The 17841-nt window shown below is 41.2% G+C and overlaps 1 protein-coding gene across 5 annotated transcripts in view; it reads right to left on the reverse strand.

Moving 5' to 3' along the window:
- The window catches only part of LOC104601488 (PH, RCC1 and FYVE domains-containing protein 1-like), a 147619-nt gene that overhangs the window by 18554 nt on the left and 111224 nt on the right, over nt 1-17841 (reverse strand). For 4 of the 5 annotated variants that reach the window (XM_010264844.3, XM_010264843.3, XM_088898278.1 and 1 more), the window contains 2 exons: nt 3617-5677; nt 3329-3475 (listed from right to left, as the gene is read on the reverse strand). In XM_010264844.3, coding sequence (XP_010263146.1) covers nt 3329-3475; nt 3617-5677 — 2208 coding nt within the window. Of the gene's footprint in view, nt 1-3328; nt 3476-3616; nt 5678-8054; nt 12229-17841 lie in introns of those variants that run through there. The other variant, XM_088898279.1, reaches the window with a different exon arrangement.

Genomic DNA, 17841 nt, shown 5'->3' on the forward strand with positions numbered 1-17841 from the left:
CTACATCCATATGAGATGCACGAGGAGCATGCGTACACCAATTCACCACACTTACTGTATAAGAGATATCAGGATGAGTCATGCAAAGATAGAGTACTCTCCCCACAAGTCTCTAATATAAGGCAAATTCCTCCAAAGGCTCTCCTTAGTAGCATAAATATTATGGCAAGGATCAATACGAGTGTTGCAGGCTTCACCCTAGCTTCCCATTGACTCTGTTAGAATACACGAATCAGGGGTATTTTGGTCATTTTGGTTTATCTGTTTGAGAGTGAAAGGTCTATTTTATTTAAGTTTAAGTTATGTGTCCCATCTTTCATGAGGGACAATATGGTCTTTCTTGTAACTCTATTATTTGAAATAGATACAAGTGGGTCGGCTAGGGAGGACTGATTTTTCTTCTTCCTAATCTGGCCGAACCCTTCTTCTCTTCTTCTTCTTCTTCTTCTTCTTCTTCTTCTTCTTCTTTCTTCTCTTCTTCTCTACTTTAACCTAGAATCAAATAGGGTTTTCTTACAGACTCTAAGTAAATCTAATACATACTTCACCCCTAGCTTCCCTATGACTCTAAGTAAATCTAATACATACTTCCTTTGTGAGATAAGATATAACTGTCATGCTTTAATGCGACTCTAAGTCTCTAATACAATACATTTTATATCACTGCTTGTTACTACTATATCACCAACATTTACAAAAAGGATGGTATTCAGTTGACCATTCTTTTATATTAACATAATATGATCAGACTGGGACTGCTCAAAGCGAATTCTTTGTAATGCTCTCTTGAATCTATCAAATCAAGCACGTGGTGATTGCCTTAAACCATATAAAACCTTTTGAAGTTTCCAAACCTTACTTCCTTTATCCTTTGTGTAAAAGCTTGGAGGTAACATCATATACACCTCTTCATTAAGATCCTCATTGAGAAAAGCATTCTTTACATCAAGTTGCAAGAGTGTCCAATCAACATGGACAGAGGGCACCTCTGGAATTGGAGAGAAAGTCTCTTCATACCTTACCCCAGAAGACCCATAAGTTTGAATATATCCTTTTGATCCTAATCTGGTCTTGTATCTTCCACTACTTCCATCTGATATACTTCACCATGAACACCCACTTATAATCAATTGGATTCTTTCCCATGTATAATTCAACTATTTCCCATATCTCATTCCTAGAAAAGTATCGATTTCAGCTTGCATGACTTCCTTCCACTCAGGTATTTTCATGGTCTCATTTACTGACCTAGGAATATGAATAAAGGAAATAGAAGCCAAAAAATCAAATGTATCAAGGAGACAAACAATAATAAGAAAGGTAAGAAGACGAATTGAGTAGTAGACAAAGATGATGTATGTATTTTCCTTTTCATAAGAGCTATTAGGAGGTCAAGGTCAGAGCAATAACAACAATAGATGTAGGAGTAGTAATACCTAGGCCATCAGTAATGGAATCAACCTGAGAAGGCTGTGATGTGGTTGGAGTGTGAACAGGACCTTCATTCTCAGAGGTGACCTGAATTGATTGTGATGTGATGCGAGCAAACACACCCCTCCTTTTCCTATTGTACATCTGGAACTACTACTCTAGACCTCAAGAATAGTAGGAAGAGGTATATCAAGACTCTTAAGACCACTCTCATCCCTCTTCCCCTGGGAATAATGAGTAGACTCAAAGAAGGATACAACCATAGGCACATACCTTTTCTTATCATGACAATAACCTTTTGTTTGTGCATATTCCAAGAAAATACATTAATGACCTTAGCTTCAAATTTCAACCTGAGGAGGACCAAGAATCTAAACAAAACACGTGCAATCAAAAACAGGTAAAGGCAAACCACCAAAAACAACATCACTGGGATATAAGAGACTGAATGGAGTTTTAAAACACAGAACCTGTGATGGAACCCTATTTATGAAATACAGGGATTTGCGGATGGCATCCCCACAATAATGAATAGGAACAAGGGAAAAGCCAGCAGTTTGTGCTAAATCTACTTAAATACTAAAACTAGGGGTAAGATCAATATATATTCCTTTTGAACCTAATGACAGGGTGAATGCAACAGAGGGGGAGCATATTACCAATGTGGTGAAGTGATGACTAGTCATTTAGGCCTCTCTAGTTGATTCTATGAACCTATGACTAGTCAGTGCTAGGCACTAGCTAGTTGATAACAAACGATACATTCTAAATTTAATATATTGATGCAATCTCATAGATGTCAATAAAAACTACAATTATGCAAGGAAAGAATATATCAAACATTTATTTTAGCCTTGTCCTGTAAACAAAGAAAAGCCTTCAAAAGAATCTTGTTAGAAGTGGATTATTCAACATGATAGAACTAGGCATATTGAAGTGGATTGCCATTTCATTAGGGAGAGAATTTTGTTAGAAGAAACATCTCTTCTTTTCTGAAGACAAACTAGTAGTTGGTCAATGCATTCACAAAGAAAACCACAAAGCTTGAGCTAATGGCTATGAGATATGCATGATTAACATCTATGCTCAGCTTAAAGGGGCGTGTTGTAATATGTGCCTGTTAGTTATCTTATATAGCTTGTTTCTGTTGAGTTTATTGTTTTTTTTTTTGTTTCTCTACTGGTTGGGCTTGTATTTCTTGAAGGGCTGATTGTGTTGATGGGCCTTTGAGGCCTCTTTTAGTTATTCTTTTGATCAATAGGCCTCTTTTAGTTATTATTTGTTGCTGCAGTTTAACTAGGGGCAGTTTTGTAATTTTCTCAACATGCAGATCATTTTGTTTAAAAGATAATGGAACTACAGTTCAGCTCCGCGATTTGCTCTTTTCTCCCCACATTCTCTTCTTTCCACACTTGTTCTACTTCTCTTCTCATCTGTTTTCTTCTTCAATTTTCTGCATTTATTTAATCAAATTAGTTAAAGTTTTGTTGATGAATTAATTAGTACTATTCGACAAGTAAGTATATGGTGAAATGACATGTAATGATTTTGAGCACTCACATATTACAACATAGGCACTGACTCCCTTAATCATTAACATCACATTTCATCAAAATGGCATGTATTTGTTATGTATCAAACACGTGAATATATATATGAGGCATATGAAGCTTTATAAGCCATTACACAATGTTGGTCCTAGCTATCTGGGGTCTTGGGAACAGTAGACTGAGCACAATCCTAACCTTTGGCATATGCAATTGTATATTTATATAAAAACATGCAAATGCCCAAGCTTGGGCTTACTGAACACTAAGTAAATAGATAGAAAAACATCCATTCATATATACATACATAATGTAAACAATCATAAATTGAATACGTTTAATAAGAGTACCTCAATCAAGATAGATTTCATAGCATCCTTCACAGCTTTATATTTGGATGATTCAATTGCAGCCAATGAAGCAGCTTCTTGAGCATTTTTTTGTGATTTTTCAACTTCCATGTCCTGGACTTCACACTTCTGTTTCAAGTTTTTCACCTAGCAATCGCATAAGATGACACATACTACTTAGTACCATTGGTAGTTTACAGATTAAGCATTATAAACCCTTGGATCAACAAGAAATGCAACCAAAAAATGTTAGGATATTCAATTCTGAGAGGGAAAAGGAAAACATACTTGGCTTCGCAATTTCATAATATCTTGATTTAAAAGTTCATTCCTTTTTATAAGGCTTTCAACAGTACTATTTGGAAATACAGTTCCCATGCGCGTAGGGCTTGGCTTCCTCGAATATGGTGAACTAGGTCTCAATGTCTGTACAGGCTGAGGTACCGACATAACAACTGGTTTAGCACATTGAGGTGCAGTCAGTGAACTTTGAAAAGCAATATCTTTGAGTTGTAAGACTGCTGGAGCTTGGGAAGGTCGGAAAGAGACTGGAAAATCAGATATCATTGCTTGCATGGCTAACCTAACATCAAGGTACTTCATTGGATCTATCCCAGGAGAAAGCAGCATCCTTGAGGACCTAATGCCTCCCCTTTCTAACCTTTCCCTGCTGTCTGTTGAACGCCTAGGTGCCATACTTCTCCTATTAAAAGTAGTGGTAACACTAACCTCTGATGCTTTTAGCTTTGCATAGCAAGAATCACATACACGATGGGGCTTGCTTGGAGTTGGAGCTAATGCAGCTCTCAATGCTTTCTTTGAACTGCAAGCATGACAATGAACCAGTCCACAGTTATAACAGTTGTGCCTTTTTCGAGTAAAACCAAATGCTTGCCGGCAACCAGAGCAGACTGATTGGTCTGCACCAGATACCCACTTATGAATGCATATACTCGCTGTGAAGTTTGAACCACATGATATACTTCTTACATGTCTATCTTTTAGTGCTTCAACTAGAGTTGGAGCTCTGCGGTCTTCTGTATCCCCATGTCCCAATCTTCCATTTGCACCTCTACCCCAGGTGAACACTTCACTTCTTGATGTCAAGACAGCAACATGAAATGAACCACATGAAATCTCTTCAACAAACTCACTTATCAATCTATCTTGCACTAAGCAAGGTATCCTACCATCAGACTGTGGATTTCCCAGCTGACCATATGCAGTACTTCCCATTGTAAAAACATGCCCTGATGTTGTGAGGCCAACAGTAATATTATGCCCACAGGCCAGCTGGTGAAAGTTGTAGTCTACAAGTGCTGGTACACAGGTGGGATCCAGCTTTGCTTCTGTGTCCCCATGACCCAAACGGTATTTACCACCATCACCCCAAGTGAACAACTTTCGAGAGGAAATATTTGCACCAGGTTGCCCCATAACTTCTACAATTGCAGCTGTATGCCATACACCACATGCAACTTTAATAGTCTTCAATCCACTCAAACTCTGAACTTCCCTCGGGTATGCAATAGTTTCTCGATTTCCATGGCCCAAAACACCAAATGTTCCATCACCAAATGTGAACAACCTACCAGTAGAAGTTGCCAATGCTGAATGCCATGTGCCACATGCAACAGATAAAACTTGAAGGCCTTCTAAAGGACCAGAAACTCTTTTTGGTATCCAGTGGCTAACATCGGTACCATGACCAAGAAGTCCAGCATTATGGGTACCATCCCCCCAAGTAAATAGATCACCAGAAGTAGTTACAGCACATGTATGATATTCACCACATGCAACATTATCCACATTATGGACTGCCAGGAACTCAACAAGTTGAGGACAACCGTAATCTTTATCTGCTCCATGGCCAAGCCGACCACCAGACTCCTCTCCCCAAGTGAAAATCTCACCGTGCCTTGTAACAAGAGCTGCATGTCTAACACCACAAGAAATCTGGTTAACATCTAAAACAACATTAGATTCTAAAGACCTGGGAAGCAGCACATCAATTTTTGAAGGAAAAGGATTCACAGGTCCATCAGCTGAAGTCCCGTCAGACCAAACTTCTCCCCAAACATAAACATCACCCAACGATTCAATGTCATCTAGTCCTGAACCTTGACTTGAACAGCTAGGTGCAGCACTTGAAACACTAAGTCTGAAACCATCTCCTGCACTTGTTCTTAGTTGCATATTTGCACGGTCTGACCCTACATCTGAGCTTCTCAAACTCAAGGAATATTCACGAGAATAGAAGTCAATGGCCTTTCGGGAGAAACTTGAGGTTATCTCCCATGTTGCACTAGAAGGACGACCATTTTGAATAAAGTCCCCACCATCACGAAGCTGAAATAGGTAGAAATAGCCTTGCACTTTTACAATGAAATACCAAGACAGGTAGAAATAATTTTGATAATAAAGCATCGCATAAAGATAAATTCTCACCATTAATACTTGAATTAGATATAAGTTTAATTAATTACTCCTAGCAAAATTCCATCCTTAAATAAGAAGAGGGAATGAAAGGATTTATTAGATAGCCATAAACTAACTCAAATGTTGTTGGAAATATGATTTCCATGTGCTCATTTAAAGCAATATTGTATCTTTGTAATGATTTATTTATTAATAAAAGTGAGACTTTTAGATGACCTAGGTTGCGTAGTCCATAAGTAACATTGTAGGGCATTCAAGTGACGAGTGAGAGTTATTATAGGAGATCTAGATGACCCAGGTTCTTGTGGCCTAGAACATCCCGACTAAGGTTGGCATGTGGATAGTTTCTATAGTAACATTGTAGTGCTGATATCTCAATTATTGAGGTGAGATTCTAGTTTTCCATGTGAATGTGTATTGGATGCACACTAACATTGATCCAGCTGAGATTAATCTATCACAGGATTTTATTTGTTGCTGTCAATAATATGGATCACTCAGATGTAAAGACTTTTTTGCCCTTGGACCTAAGTAGTTTTTGGGACTATAGCATCATGATCGATCATTTTGATATATTATGGGTGAGGTTACTATTGGATTGTGGTTGATATACTATGTAGGGCGACTGAAAGTGATATCATAGTTTTGGGAGTCTAATAAGGGATCTACACCAAGTAATTAATTGGGACTACATTCCTGTAGTGGAGTCCCTAAGAGAGTAGGGCTCTTGTATAAGTTTTATGGTAACAACATGATGAGTACGGGAACTTTTAGTTGAATTGGGACTCCTGGGAAAACCCTAGTCATATTTGAACTCCAGTATTCCAATCCCAAATGACTCTAGAATGACTATAGGAAGAGTCTCTGTGGTATTAGGACTTGCAGGAAAATTTCCTAGGGCTTATCCTACAATATCATTGGGAATTCTTGTTATACCCAGGTTATCATATGCTAGTGTTTGCTCTGGAAGTGTTTCTAAGCAAGTAGGTGATCTTTAGGCAACTTCCAAGTCTAAATGGAACACAACTCCCAAAATATCTTTGCTTTCTTTATTCCCTAAAGGACTGGCTAGCTTTAGAAAATTTCTTTGGGGGAACAAGGAGAAGATATGGTAGAAAAAGTAGAAGAGGTAGAAGATGATACCAATTGCCAATTTTTGTCTTCATCCATGGATATAGAAGAATCACCTTTACCAGAACAATCACCCTTAGTAGAAGTGATGACAGAAGATTGGCCCTTTGTTATCTAATATGCACGTGGCTGATCTTCTTGTGAGCACTCTTAAGTGTTTGGATGGAACAGTTTGGAACAATGTGACCGTTCTGTTTGCAGTATGTACAAACATTCTTCTTCTTGCAATGGGATGCAATATGGCTGAACCCTTTAGACCCATAGCAATAAGTTTTGGAGAAATCCTTTGCAGCTCGTTTCTTATTTCCATGTGCCATAAAAGCAGTGTCAATTCCAAAATCTACTACTTTTCCATCAAGTCCAGCGGTAGTCAAGAGTCTAGTCTCTTCCCTAAGAAGTTCCCCTATCACTGAATCCAAGTCTAGAAGAGTTCCTTTGCTCATAGACCTGTTCATGGGCTGGGCTGGGCTTTCACGCATTATCAATACTATATATTCAGGCCTAAGCCCAACCATCGGGCCTAGATCTTGACTCCGAGACCGGCCCTCATAAAAGCCCAAAGCCCAATCTGTAAATCGGATTTTTTGGGTTGATACTTTGATGGGGTTTCTCTGTAGTCTGTAACAAATAAAACTCTTGGCAAATGTACAGTTTGGGAAGAAAACATTTACAGTGGCAGTGGTGTTCTTACTAATAAGACTATTAAGCAGCCTTGTTAATAATCCAGAATTAAATTGGGGTTTAACTAGGAATACTGCAGAGTTGTAGATTTGCAATCTGCAGTCCAGAATACATGGTGGTGGTGTTCTTACTTGCAGTCTGCAGTCCAGGATTGTAATATACATTGCAGACTTGCAGTCTAGATTCCAGAATATACATTCCAGGAAGGATCAAAGAAGTGGAGAAAGAGAGAGAGACCTGATGGAGCTGTCACTGGTTGCTGCTGGCCGCGGTTGGGGGCACTGCTTGAAAGAATGGTAGGATCCATCTAATGGACGCCAATAAGGTTGCGGAATGGGTGGGCGAATTTCAAAAATTTTCCTACCTTCTTCCAACTGGGAATCATATTCCCTAAATTTAGAATACTATATTCAAGGATTCTACTTGAACCATAATCGAAACAGATCTGAACCAAAAGCAAAAGGGAGGAATATACCTGATCCGGAGAAACAGTATCTCCCAATGTTGGTGTTCACGCCCAAAGAAGAAACCAAGATCCGCTCCTGCTGAAGATGACACAGCTGTGGATGGAACGGAACCAGCAGGGTGCATCCTACACACTGGATTCTTCACAAGAATCCTCTGGAAAATCTGAACGCCGAATCTTTTTCAGTCTTTCTTGCAAGACTGATGTCAAGAACTGATTTATTGACTTCCTATTGCTGCAAAGATCCAATCTTGCAAGAGGGAATGGCGGCGGCTGGAGAGAACTCCTGGGACGAAGATGGCTGAACTAGCTTCTCTTCTCTCTGGAGTTTTGATATGAGATCTAATCTCAATTCGCAGGAGGTATTCCTTGTCTACAAAACCTTGGTTCGAAATCTGATATGATTTCTCTTCTGTTTCTCTTTCTTTCTTCTTGATTAAGAAACCTCCTAATTAGGAGTTATCCCAATCCAAATCAGTATTTGGATAGGGGATAATCTTAATCCTATCTGCAGATTAAATTAGCTTACTCCTGATCTTATCAGGAGGTTACCAGATTCAAATCTAATTTGAATTTGGTCTCCTAGAGTGGATAAGGCTAGAGGCCCAATCCTTTTACTAACATTAATCTCAGATTCGCCCCATAGATGGGTGATCATATCAGCCCAGCTCGAAATGGGCTTTTGGCCCATTAAGTGTTCAGTGCTTAATTAGTTTCCAATCTGCTGCCTAGTTGGGCTTCTTTGTATGGCAGGGGACCCAAGCATTGATCTACACACCAGCCACATGGGTTCGGCCCAGTCTTTATTACAAGGCCCAATCGAATTCACTGAAAAACTCAATAAACCCCTAAGCCCATCATATGGACCTTATGGGCCCAACACTTACATTAAGTGGTCCCTGGGCCAAGCCATCTTATAAAAACCCAGGGACTGTGGGCAGGTGCAAGATTAGCCCATCAGGTATTATCCTAAATGGTCTTACACTTAACCTCTCAGCCTTTAATGATCAAGCACTGCCCGACAAGAGAGGACCTCTCCCTCGGCTGCAAGGAACAGTGCTGCACTCTCTACTCACATGGATCCCGGGAATTAAAACCATTTGCAAACATTTTGAAACCGTACATATACATATACATATACATTAATTTTGCAAAAACAAAATTCCAACGATTGAAATCAACTGCCGGCATTTTGGTTTCCATCAGAGAGAGAGCCTTTCCCGATCATTACCCTTGTCCGACAAAGGGGCTGATCCTATCACTATGATCACCCACTCGGATGAATTCTCGGACTGTCCCAACATACCAAGGTTTTGATCCCCACTAAGAATCTCACTGATTGGCATATCAAAGACAGCCCGATCCGACACCTAGTGAAGTGTCATAATCGAGTCTAGGGGTCAGGTGTAACTTTCCAGTTTTGCCCATCTGTCTCCAAGGTGCAGGGCAATACTGGAAATCTAGTCCGGTTCAAGGATTCAAGTAATCCCATACTGCATGTGCCTTGGGTCTTACCCTGGTGGCCGAGACAGGCCATCCCAACACTTGGTGGCACACCAGTATCAGCCTTGGCAAGATAAATCTCCCCAGACTTATCCAATGGCTATGAACATTTAAAACTAACACAAGTCTCTATATGTGTCCGGTTTTAGGGTCTTACACAGAATTATACCAAACAACATGAATCAAACATGCAATTTAATTTATTTCCACTAAATAACAAAAGTACATCAAATCGGATTGAAGCTAAGGGCATACAAAACTGTCTAACAGCTCCCACTTGCACTTAGGTCCAATCTGATACAAGCTGGAGTCCCATACTTTCCACGTGTTTCTCAAACACCTTCTGTGTCAGTGGCTTAGTCAATGGGTCTGCCACATTATCCACTGATGCTACCTTCTGAATCAGGACGTCCCTCTACCAACGATCACCCGCAGTACATGGTACTTCCTCTCGATGTGCTTTGACTTCGAGTGGGCTCGAGGCTCTTTAGCCTGGGCAATCGCTCCATTGTTGTCACACAACAACGGGATGGGTGATGTGCTGGATGGAATCATTCCCAATTCGTGTATGAATTTCTTCATCCACATGGCTTCCTTGGCAGCTTCACTTGCGACAATGTACTCGGCCTCAGTTGTGGAGTCTGCAATGGACCCCTGTTTGCTGCTTTTCCAGCAAACAACACACGATCCTATCGTGAAAACATACCCAGATGTAGACTTTCTATCATCTGGATACGACTGGAAATCGGCATCGGTATACCCTAGAACTTGTAGTGAACCACCGTCGAATACCAGACAAAACTCTTTTGTCCTTCGAAGGTATTTAAGTATGTTCTTCACAACAGTCCAATGCACCTGGCTTGGGTTGGCCTGGAATCTGCTTACCACACTCACTGCCTGAGCTATGTTCGGGCGAGTGCACAGCATGACATACATGATGCTCCCTACGACTGAGGCATAGGGAACGTCTCTCATGCCCTCAATCTCCTCAGAAGCCTTAGGAGACATCTTCTTGGAGGGCTTCTGAGGAGAGAGTGACTCCATGTCTGAAAGGAACATTTCCCTTTTTGGAGTTCTCCATGCTGTATCTTTTGACAATTTTGTCAATGTAAGCAGCCTGGGATAATCCAATTATCCGCTTCGATCTATCTCTATAGAGTCGAAGACCCAGTATGTAGGAAGCTTCTCCAAGATCTTTCATGGAGAACTGCTGTGAAAGTCATACCTTGACCGAAGGCAACATTCCTACATCATTCCCAATGAGTAGGATATCGTCCACGTACAACACCAAAAAGGTGATCTTATCCCCACTGGACTTCCTGTAAACACAGGGCTCATCCGGATTCTGCTCAAAGTCAAACGTTTTGACAGCAGAATCAAAACGGATGTTCCAACTCCTAGAAGCCTGCTTAAGTCCATATATAGATTTATTGAGTTTACATACCATGTGTTCCTGACCAGCAGCAATGAAGCCTTGTGGCTGCTGCATGTAGATATCTTCACTAAGATCTCCATTCAGGAATGTGGTTTTGACATCCATTTGCCAAATCTCGTAGTTATGGTACGCTGCTACAGCTAGCAGGATCCTAATGGATTTAAGCATGGCCATGGGCGAAAAGGTTTCCACATAATCGATGCCTTCTTTCTGAGTATACCCTTTCGCCACCAAGCGAGCTTTGTAGGTCTCAATCCTACCATCGGGGCCCTTCTTCCTCTTGTAGATCCATTTGCAACCAATTGCTTTTACCCCAGAGGGCGGATCTACTAGAGTCCAGACTCCATTGGTCTCCATCGAGTCCATCTCAGCTCTCATGGCCTCCACCCACTTCTGGGAATCTATGTCTAACATAGCTTCCGCGTAAGTCACGGGATCCTCTTCACTAGTCAAGGCTTCCACCAGGTAACTATCCTGGTCATAACCATATCGGACTGGTGGTCTGGATACCCGGGTGGACCTTCTAGGTTGGTCACTACCTGGAACTTTTGGGACATCTCCCACTGCTCCTGAGCTCTCCTCATCAAGAACTATTTCCTGACGGTGGGTGTCCAGGATGTATTCGAATTCTAAGAATTGGGCGTTTCGACTGCAGAACACTTTCTGCTCACTTGGGTCATAGAATAGATAACCCACCGAATCCTTTGGGTAGCCTATAAATAGGCAACGACTGGTTTTGGATTCCAACTTGTCCGCACTTGTTCTTTTAACGTGTGCAGGACAACCCCAAATCTTCAAGTGTCTTACACTTGGCTTCCTTCCGGTCCATAGTTCATATGGAGTTTTCGGAACTGATTTGGTTGGAACCCAATTCAACACGTAGATAGCAGTTTATAATACATATCCCCAAAAGGATGTGGGTAATTCTGAGCGTACGAGAAGTGAACGGACCATGTCCAACAAGGTCCTATTCCTCCTCTCTGAAACACCGTTGAGTTGAGGTGTAGCAGGAGGAGCTAGTTGTGACACTATCCCATTGTCCTTTAAGTAGTCCCTGAATTCGTCAGAGAGATACTCGCCACCTCGATCCGATCGAAGGGCCTTAACTTCTCTCCCTAATTGTTTCTCCACTTCCTGTCTGAACTCTTTGAACTTTTCAAAGGATTCAGACTTGTGTCTCATTAGGTACACGTAACCATATCGTGAAAAATCATTTGTAAAGGTGATGGAATACACGTGTTGATTTCGTGTCCTAACACTCAGGAGACCACATACATCAGTATGTATTAGGTCAAGTGTGCCTTCAGATCTTTCAGGCTTACCGTCAAATGGCCGCTTAGTCATCTTACCTTGAAGGCAAGGCTCACAAGTGGGAAGATTTTCTACGGTTAGAAAATCCAAAGGACCATCCTTTACCAGCCTTGTGATTCGGTCAACACCAATATGGCCAAGTCGGTAATGCCAGAGGCACGTGGGATTTACTGTATCACGATTCCTTTTCTTGGGATTTTCGACCGACGTAGTTTCGGTTAAGTTAGTTTCCAGAGAAGGATGTAGAACATAGAGACCGTTCTCCAGTTTCCCGCATGCGATGAATTTATTATTCCGTTTAACAGTAATCATATTACTAAAATAAATAGTATATCCATCAGCACACAGTTTAGAAACAAAAATTAAATTTCTTCTCAAGTTCTGTACATAAAGACAATCTTTAAGTACAAGTACTCATTCTCTAAAAACTAATTCTACGGTTCCTATTGCCGCAGCTGCAACACTTGCAGTTGTTCCCAAAAATAGTGTCACTTCGCCTTTACTCAATCTTCTGCTAACTTTGAACCCCTGCAGTGAGTTACACGCATGAGTTGAAGCCCCAGAGTCAACACACCAGGACACAGAAGTAACTAACATATTAGTTTCTATGACACAAGTTTCGATGTTACCTTTCTTAGATTCCAGGTAGGCAGGACAGTTCCTCTTCCAGTGGCCGGTCTGCTTGCAGAAGTGACAGACATCAGATGCCTTGTTCTTCTGCTTCTTGGGTTTGGCAGCTTTCTTCTGGGGCTTCTTTGCCTTTCTCTTTTTCTTGCCCAATTTGTTAGCTTCAGCAAGCATAACCATAGGCTCATCCTTCTTGAGTAGATCCTCGGCCCTCTACAACATATTGTTGAGTTCCTGGACGTTGATATTCAGCTTATTCATATTGTAGTTCATTGTGAACGCATTGAAGGAAGAGGGCAAAGAATTCAGGATGGCATCCACTTGCGTGCCAAGATCTAGCCCGGATCCAAGAGCTTTGAGTTCGTTAATGTATCCCATCATCCGAAGACAATGGTCATGAACTTTCTGCCCCTTGGACATCTGCGCGGTCATGAACAATTTCAGGACCTTCTGTCGAGTAGAACGGTTCTGCTCTTCATACATTGTTCTTAGACTGTCCAATATGTCCTTGGCTAGTTCGATCTGATCGAACTGCCTCTGTATTGAGTTGTCTAATGAGGCAATGACAAAGCAGCGGGCTAGGGAGTTCTTATCCTCCCAATCTTGGTAGTCCCTCCTACGGGCCTCAGAAGCCCTATCACCCGGACGTTCCGGGGTAGGATTTTTCACCACCTTGTCTAACTTTTCGTAAGTTAGGACCAGCATAAGATTTTTGTACCAGTCGGCATAGTTTGGGCCCTTAAGCTTGTTATTGTCTAGAAGCTTTGCAAATTGACCGTTTGCCATTTTCTGATAAAACAACAAAGATGTTAGTCCACAACCTTAGTTTGATTCATGTTACCTACATAGATATAGTTTTTAACCTATGTTCCATTCCCATTTGTTCATCTCTGAGATTTCCCTCATTTCTCAGTGACAGAGACGACGAAATGTCTCTGGAAATGTGAGAAATCACATAGGGTGCGTGAAGCCAACTGTTTCAGCTGCAAAACCCCACCACCTTTCTGTGACGGATCATATCCACTCATCAAATGAGTATCCCTTCGGCCTCTGTCAGACAGGGTTCAGAGCCGTTTTTAGGTAAACCTTTCTATCCAGTGAGTGTTCACTCATCATATTCAGGTTACGCCAAGGTACCGTGAGAGAGTTTCCATTTTCTGGTGAAGCCCCTCCCACATCGGTCTATGATGCCCCTATCATCTTTTGAAACACTCTAACAGATCCAACAACAAATGGATAGCCCAATTTTATGGTGCGTTTCCTCATTACTGAAGGACCCATCATTGTGCTAATGACGGAAGGCCTTTAGAGAGTCCATCATATGGATCTCCCTATCACATGCATTCATATTTGCTGGAGGGAACTAGATTACGCCCTAGTTCTAATTTAGGTCAAACCAAAGTGGCTCCCACTGACTTTCATAAAGTCAGATTTCTGGTGGGCCTTAAACGGCTAGGGGTTCCGTATGCATCCCTTTTCAAGGTTGTGGGGCCCACCAAGCAAGGAGGGGTCATCCAATGACCTTAAGGGACACCATGGCAATGATGTGCATTCAGCCATGGTGTGCGCAAGAGCCACTAATGAGTCATCATGGGCCAAGTGCTTATGGCCCATGGTCGCATCACATCAAACATCCAAACATCACATGTAAAGGAGGAATTGATCCAATCAATTAACTGCTGTAAAGCCCATCGAATAGCCCATTTAAAAACCCAAAGCATTAACAATTAATGTCTACTAGGTGTATGGGCTGAATTGCAGTTAGCAGTTCGGCCCATACATCTTTTCTCACAATAATGGGCTTTTGCAGTTTTAACCCTTTAAAACTGGGCTTTACAGGTGGGCCGAATTAATCCCTATAATTGAACATCAGATTTGGAACAGCAAGTGTGAGAAATATGGACTGAAAAATAGCCCCTTTTTGAACCCCAGATTCGGTCCAAACAGTTTTGGTCCAATCTAGTCCGAAATGGTCCGAAACTAATTTTCAATTCAAGAATTAATTCATGAAAGATCTGAAATTAATAATCTTGATTTTAAACAAACTCAAATCAACTATGGACTGTTCGCACCACCTGCAAAACAGAGGTTAATCACTAATGTTGCAGTTTCATAAACTGCAAATCGCAGGAAGCGATTTCTCCATCTGCAAATCTCCAGCGCCGCCATCTTCCTTCTTCTTTAATCAAGAAAATAAATAACAGAAATCCTATTTCTATTAATTAATTACATTCTTGATCAAATCCTATACATTCAGTCTAGAAAAATAAAAAGAATTATTTACAGACCGAATTGAATAAAATAAAAGGAAAAGGGTGCGTAGACCATCTACGCCAAAACTGCACTGCGATCTCGAGGTTCGAACAGTCCATTAAATCAAAAATAAATAAAGAACAATTCTAAATAAATTTTGGATTTAACAAAAATTAATTTCAGATCAATCGCCCTTAACAAGAAACCATTTCTTGAAAAAAAAAAAAGAAAGCAATCTGCGCAAATCTTGGCAGAACATCTTCTGTCCATTTGCGCAGGGTCAGATCTGATTTTCTTTTGGTTCAAGATTTGAACCTTTGGCTCTGATACCACTGAAAGAATGGTAGGATCCATCTAATGGACGCCAATAAGGTTGCAGAATGGGTGGGCGAATTTCAAAAATTTTCCTACCTTCTTCCAACTGGGAATCATATTCCCTAAATTTAGAATACTATATTCAAGGATTCTACTTGAACCATAATTGAAACAGATCTGAACCAAAAGCAAAAGGGAGGAATATACCTGATCCGGAGAAGCAGTATCTCCCAATGTTGGTGTTCACGCCCAAAGAAGAAACCAAGATCCGCTCCTGTCGAAGATGACACAGCTATGGATGGAACGGAACCAGCAGGGTGCGTCCTACACACTGGATCCTTCGCAAGAATCCTCTAGAAAATCTGAACACCGAATCTTTTTCAGTCTTTCCTACAAGACTGATGTCAAGAACTGATTTCTTGACTTCCTATTACTGCAAAGATCCAATCTTGCAAGAGGGAATGGCGGCGGCTGGAGGAGAACTCTTGGGACGAAGATGGCTGAACTAGCTTCTCTTCTCTCTGGAGTTTTGATATGAGATCTAATCTCAATTCGCAGGAGGTATTCCTTGTCTACAAAACCCTGGTTCAAAATCTGATATGATTTCTCTTCTGTTTCTCTTTCTTTCTTCTTGATTAAGAAACCTCCTAATTAGGAGTTATCCCAATCCAAATCAGTATTTGGATAGGGGATAATCTTAATCCTATCTACAGATTAAATTAGCTTACTCCTGATCTTATCAGGCGGTTACCAGATTCAAATCTAATTTGAATTTGGTCTCCTGGAGTGGATAAGGCTAGAGGCCCAATCCTTTTACTAACATTAATCTCAGATTCGTCCCATAGATGGGTGATCATATCAGCCCAGCTCGAAATGGGCTTTTGGCCCATTAAGCCCAGTTGGGCTTCTTTGTATGGCGTGGGACCCAAGCATTGATTTACACACCAGCTAAATGGGTTCGGCCCAGTCTTTATTACAAGGCCCAGCCAAATTCACTGAAAAACTCAATAAACCCCTGAGCCCATCATATGGACCCTATGGGCCCAACACTTACATTAAGTGGTCCTGGGCCAAGCCATCTTATAAAAACCCAGGGACTGTGGGCAGGTGCAAGATTAGCCCATCAGGTATTATCCTAAATGGTCTTACACTTAACCTCTCAGCCCTTAATGATCAAGCACTGCCCGACAAGAGGGGACCTCTCCCTCGGCTGCAAGGAACAGTGCTGCACTCTCTACTCACATGGATCCCGAGAATTAAAACCATTTGCAAACATTTTGAAACCGTACATATACATATACATATATATTAATTTTGCAAAAACAAAATTCCAACGATTGAAATCAACTGCCGGCAGTTTGGTTTCCATCAGAGAGAGTGCCTTTCCCGATCATTACCCTTGTCCGACAAAGGGGCTGATCTTGTCACTATGATCACCCACTCGGATGAATTGTCGGACTGTCCCAACATACACAAGTTTTGATCCCCACTAAGGATCTCACTGATTGGCATATCAAAGACCACCCGATCCGACACCTAGTGAAGTGTCATAATCGAGTCTAGGGGTCAGGTGTAACTTTCCAGTTTTGCCCATCTGTCTCCAAGGTGCAGGGCAATACTGGAAATCTAGTCCGGTTAAAGGATTCAAGTAATCCCATACTACATGTGCCTTGGGTCTTACCCTGGTGGCCGAGACAGGCCATCTCGACACTTGGTGGCACATCAGTATCAGCTTTGGCAGGATAAATCTCCCCAGACTTATCCAATGGCTGTGAACAATTAAAACTAACACAAGTCTCTATAACTGTCCAGTTTTAGGGTATTACACAGAATTATACCAATCAACATGAATCAAACATGCACTTTAATTTATTTCCACTAAATAACAAAAGTACATTAAATCGGATTGAAGCTAAGGGCATAGAAAATTGTCTAACACTGCTTACTCTGGGGGCACTATTTCCCCAGAGTAGCACCAAACAATGGAAGACGAACTCTCAACACTTGATCATAATCACACATGGGAGTTCACCACTCTTCCGCCTGGTAAGTATGTTGTAGGTTGTAAGTGGGTTTATACAATGAAATACCTACCAGATGGAAGCATAGAACGCTTGAAGGCAAGGTTGGTGGCCAAAGGGTACTCTCAGTTGTATGTTGTATGGTGTGGATTATACAACGATTCTCTCCAGTTGCCAAGATTGGCTAAGCTTGTGTGTTGATATCCTTAGCAGCTCTATGTTTGACTAGCCCCTGTATCAGCTTGACATTAAAAATGCCTTTTTGTATGGTGATCTTAATGAAGAGGTGTGTTTGGAGAAACCACAAGGGTTTGTTACTCAAGGGGAGAAT

This window comes from Nelumbo nucifera, chromosome 2, assembly GCF_055504915.1.
Source record: "Nelumbo nucifera cultivar China Antique chromosome 2, China Antique-T2T, whole genome shotgun sequence".
NCBI lineage: Eukaryota > Viridiplantae > Streptophyta > Magnoliopsida > Proteales > Nelumbonaceae > Nelumbo > Nelumbo nucifera.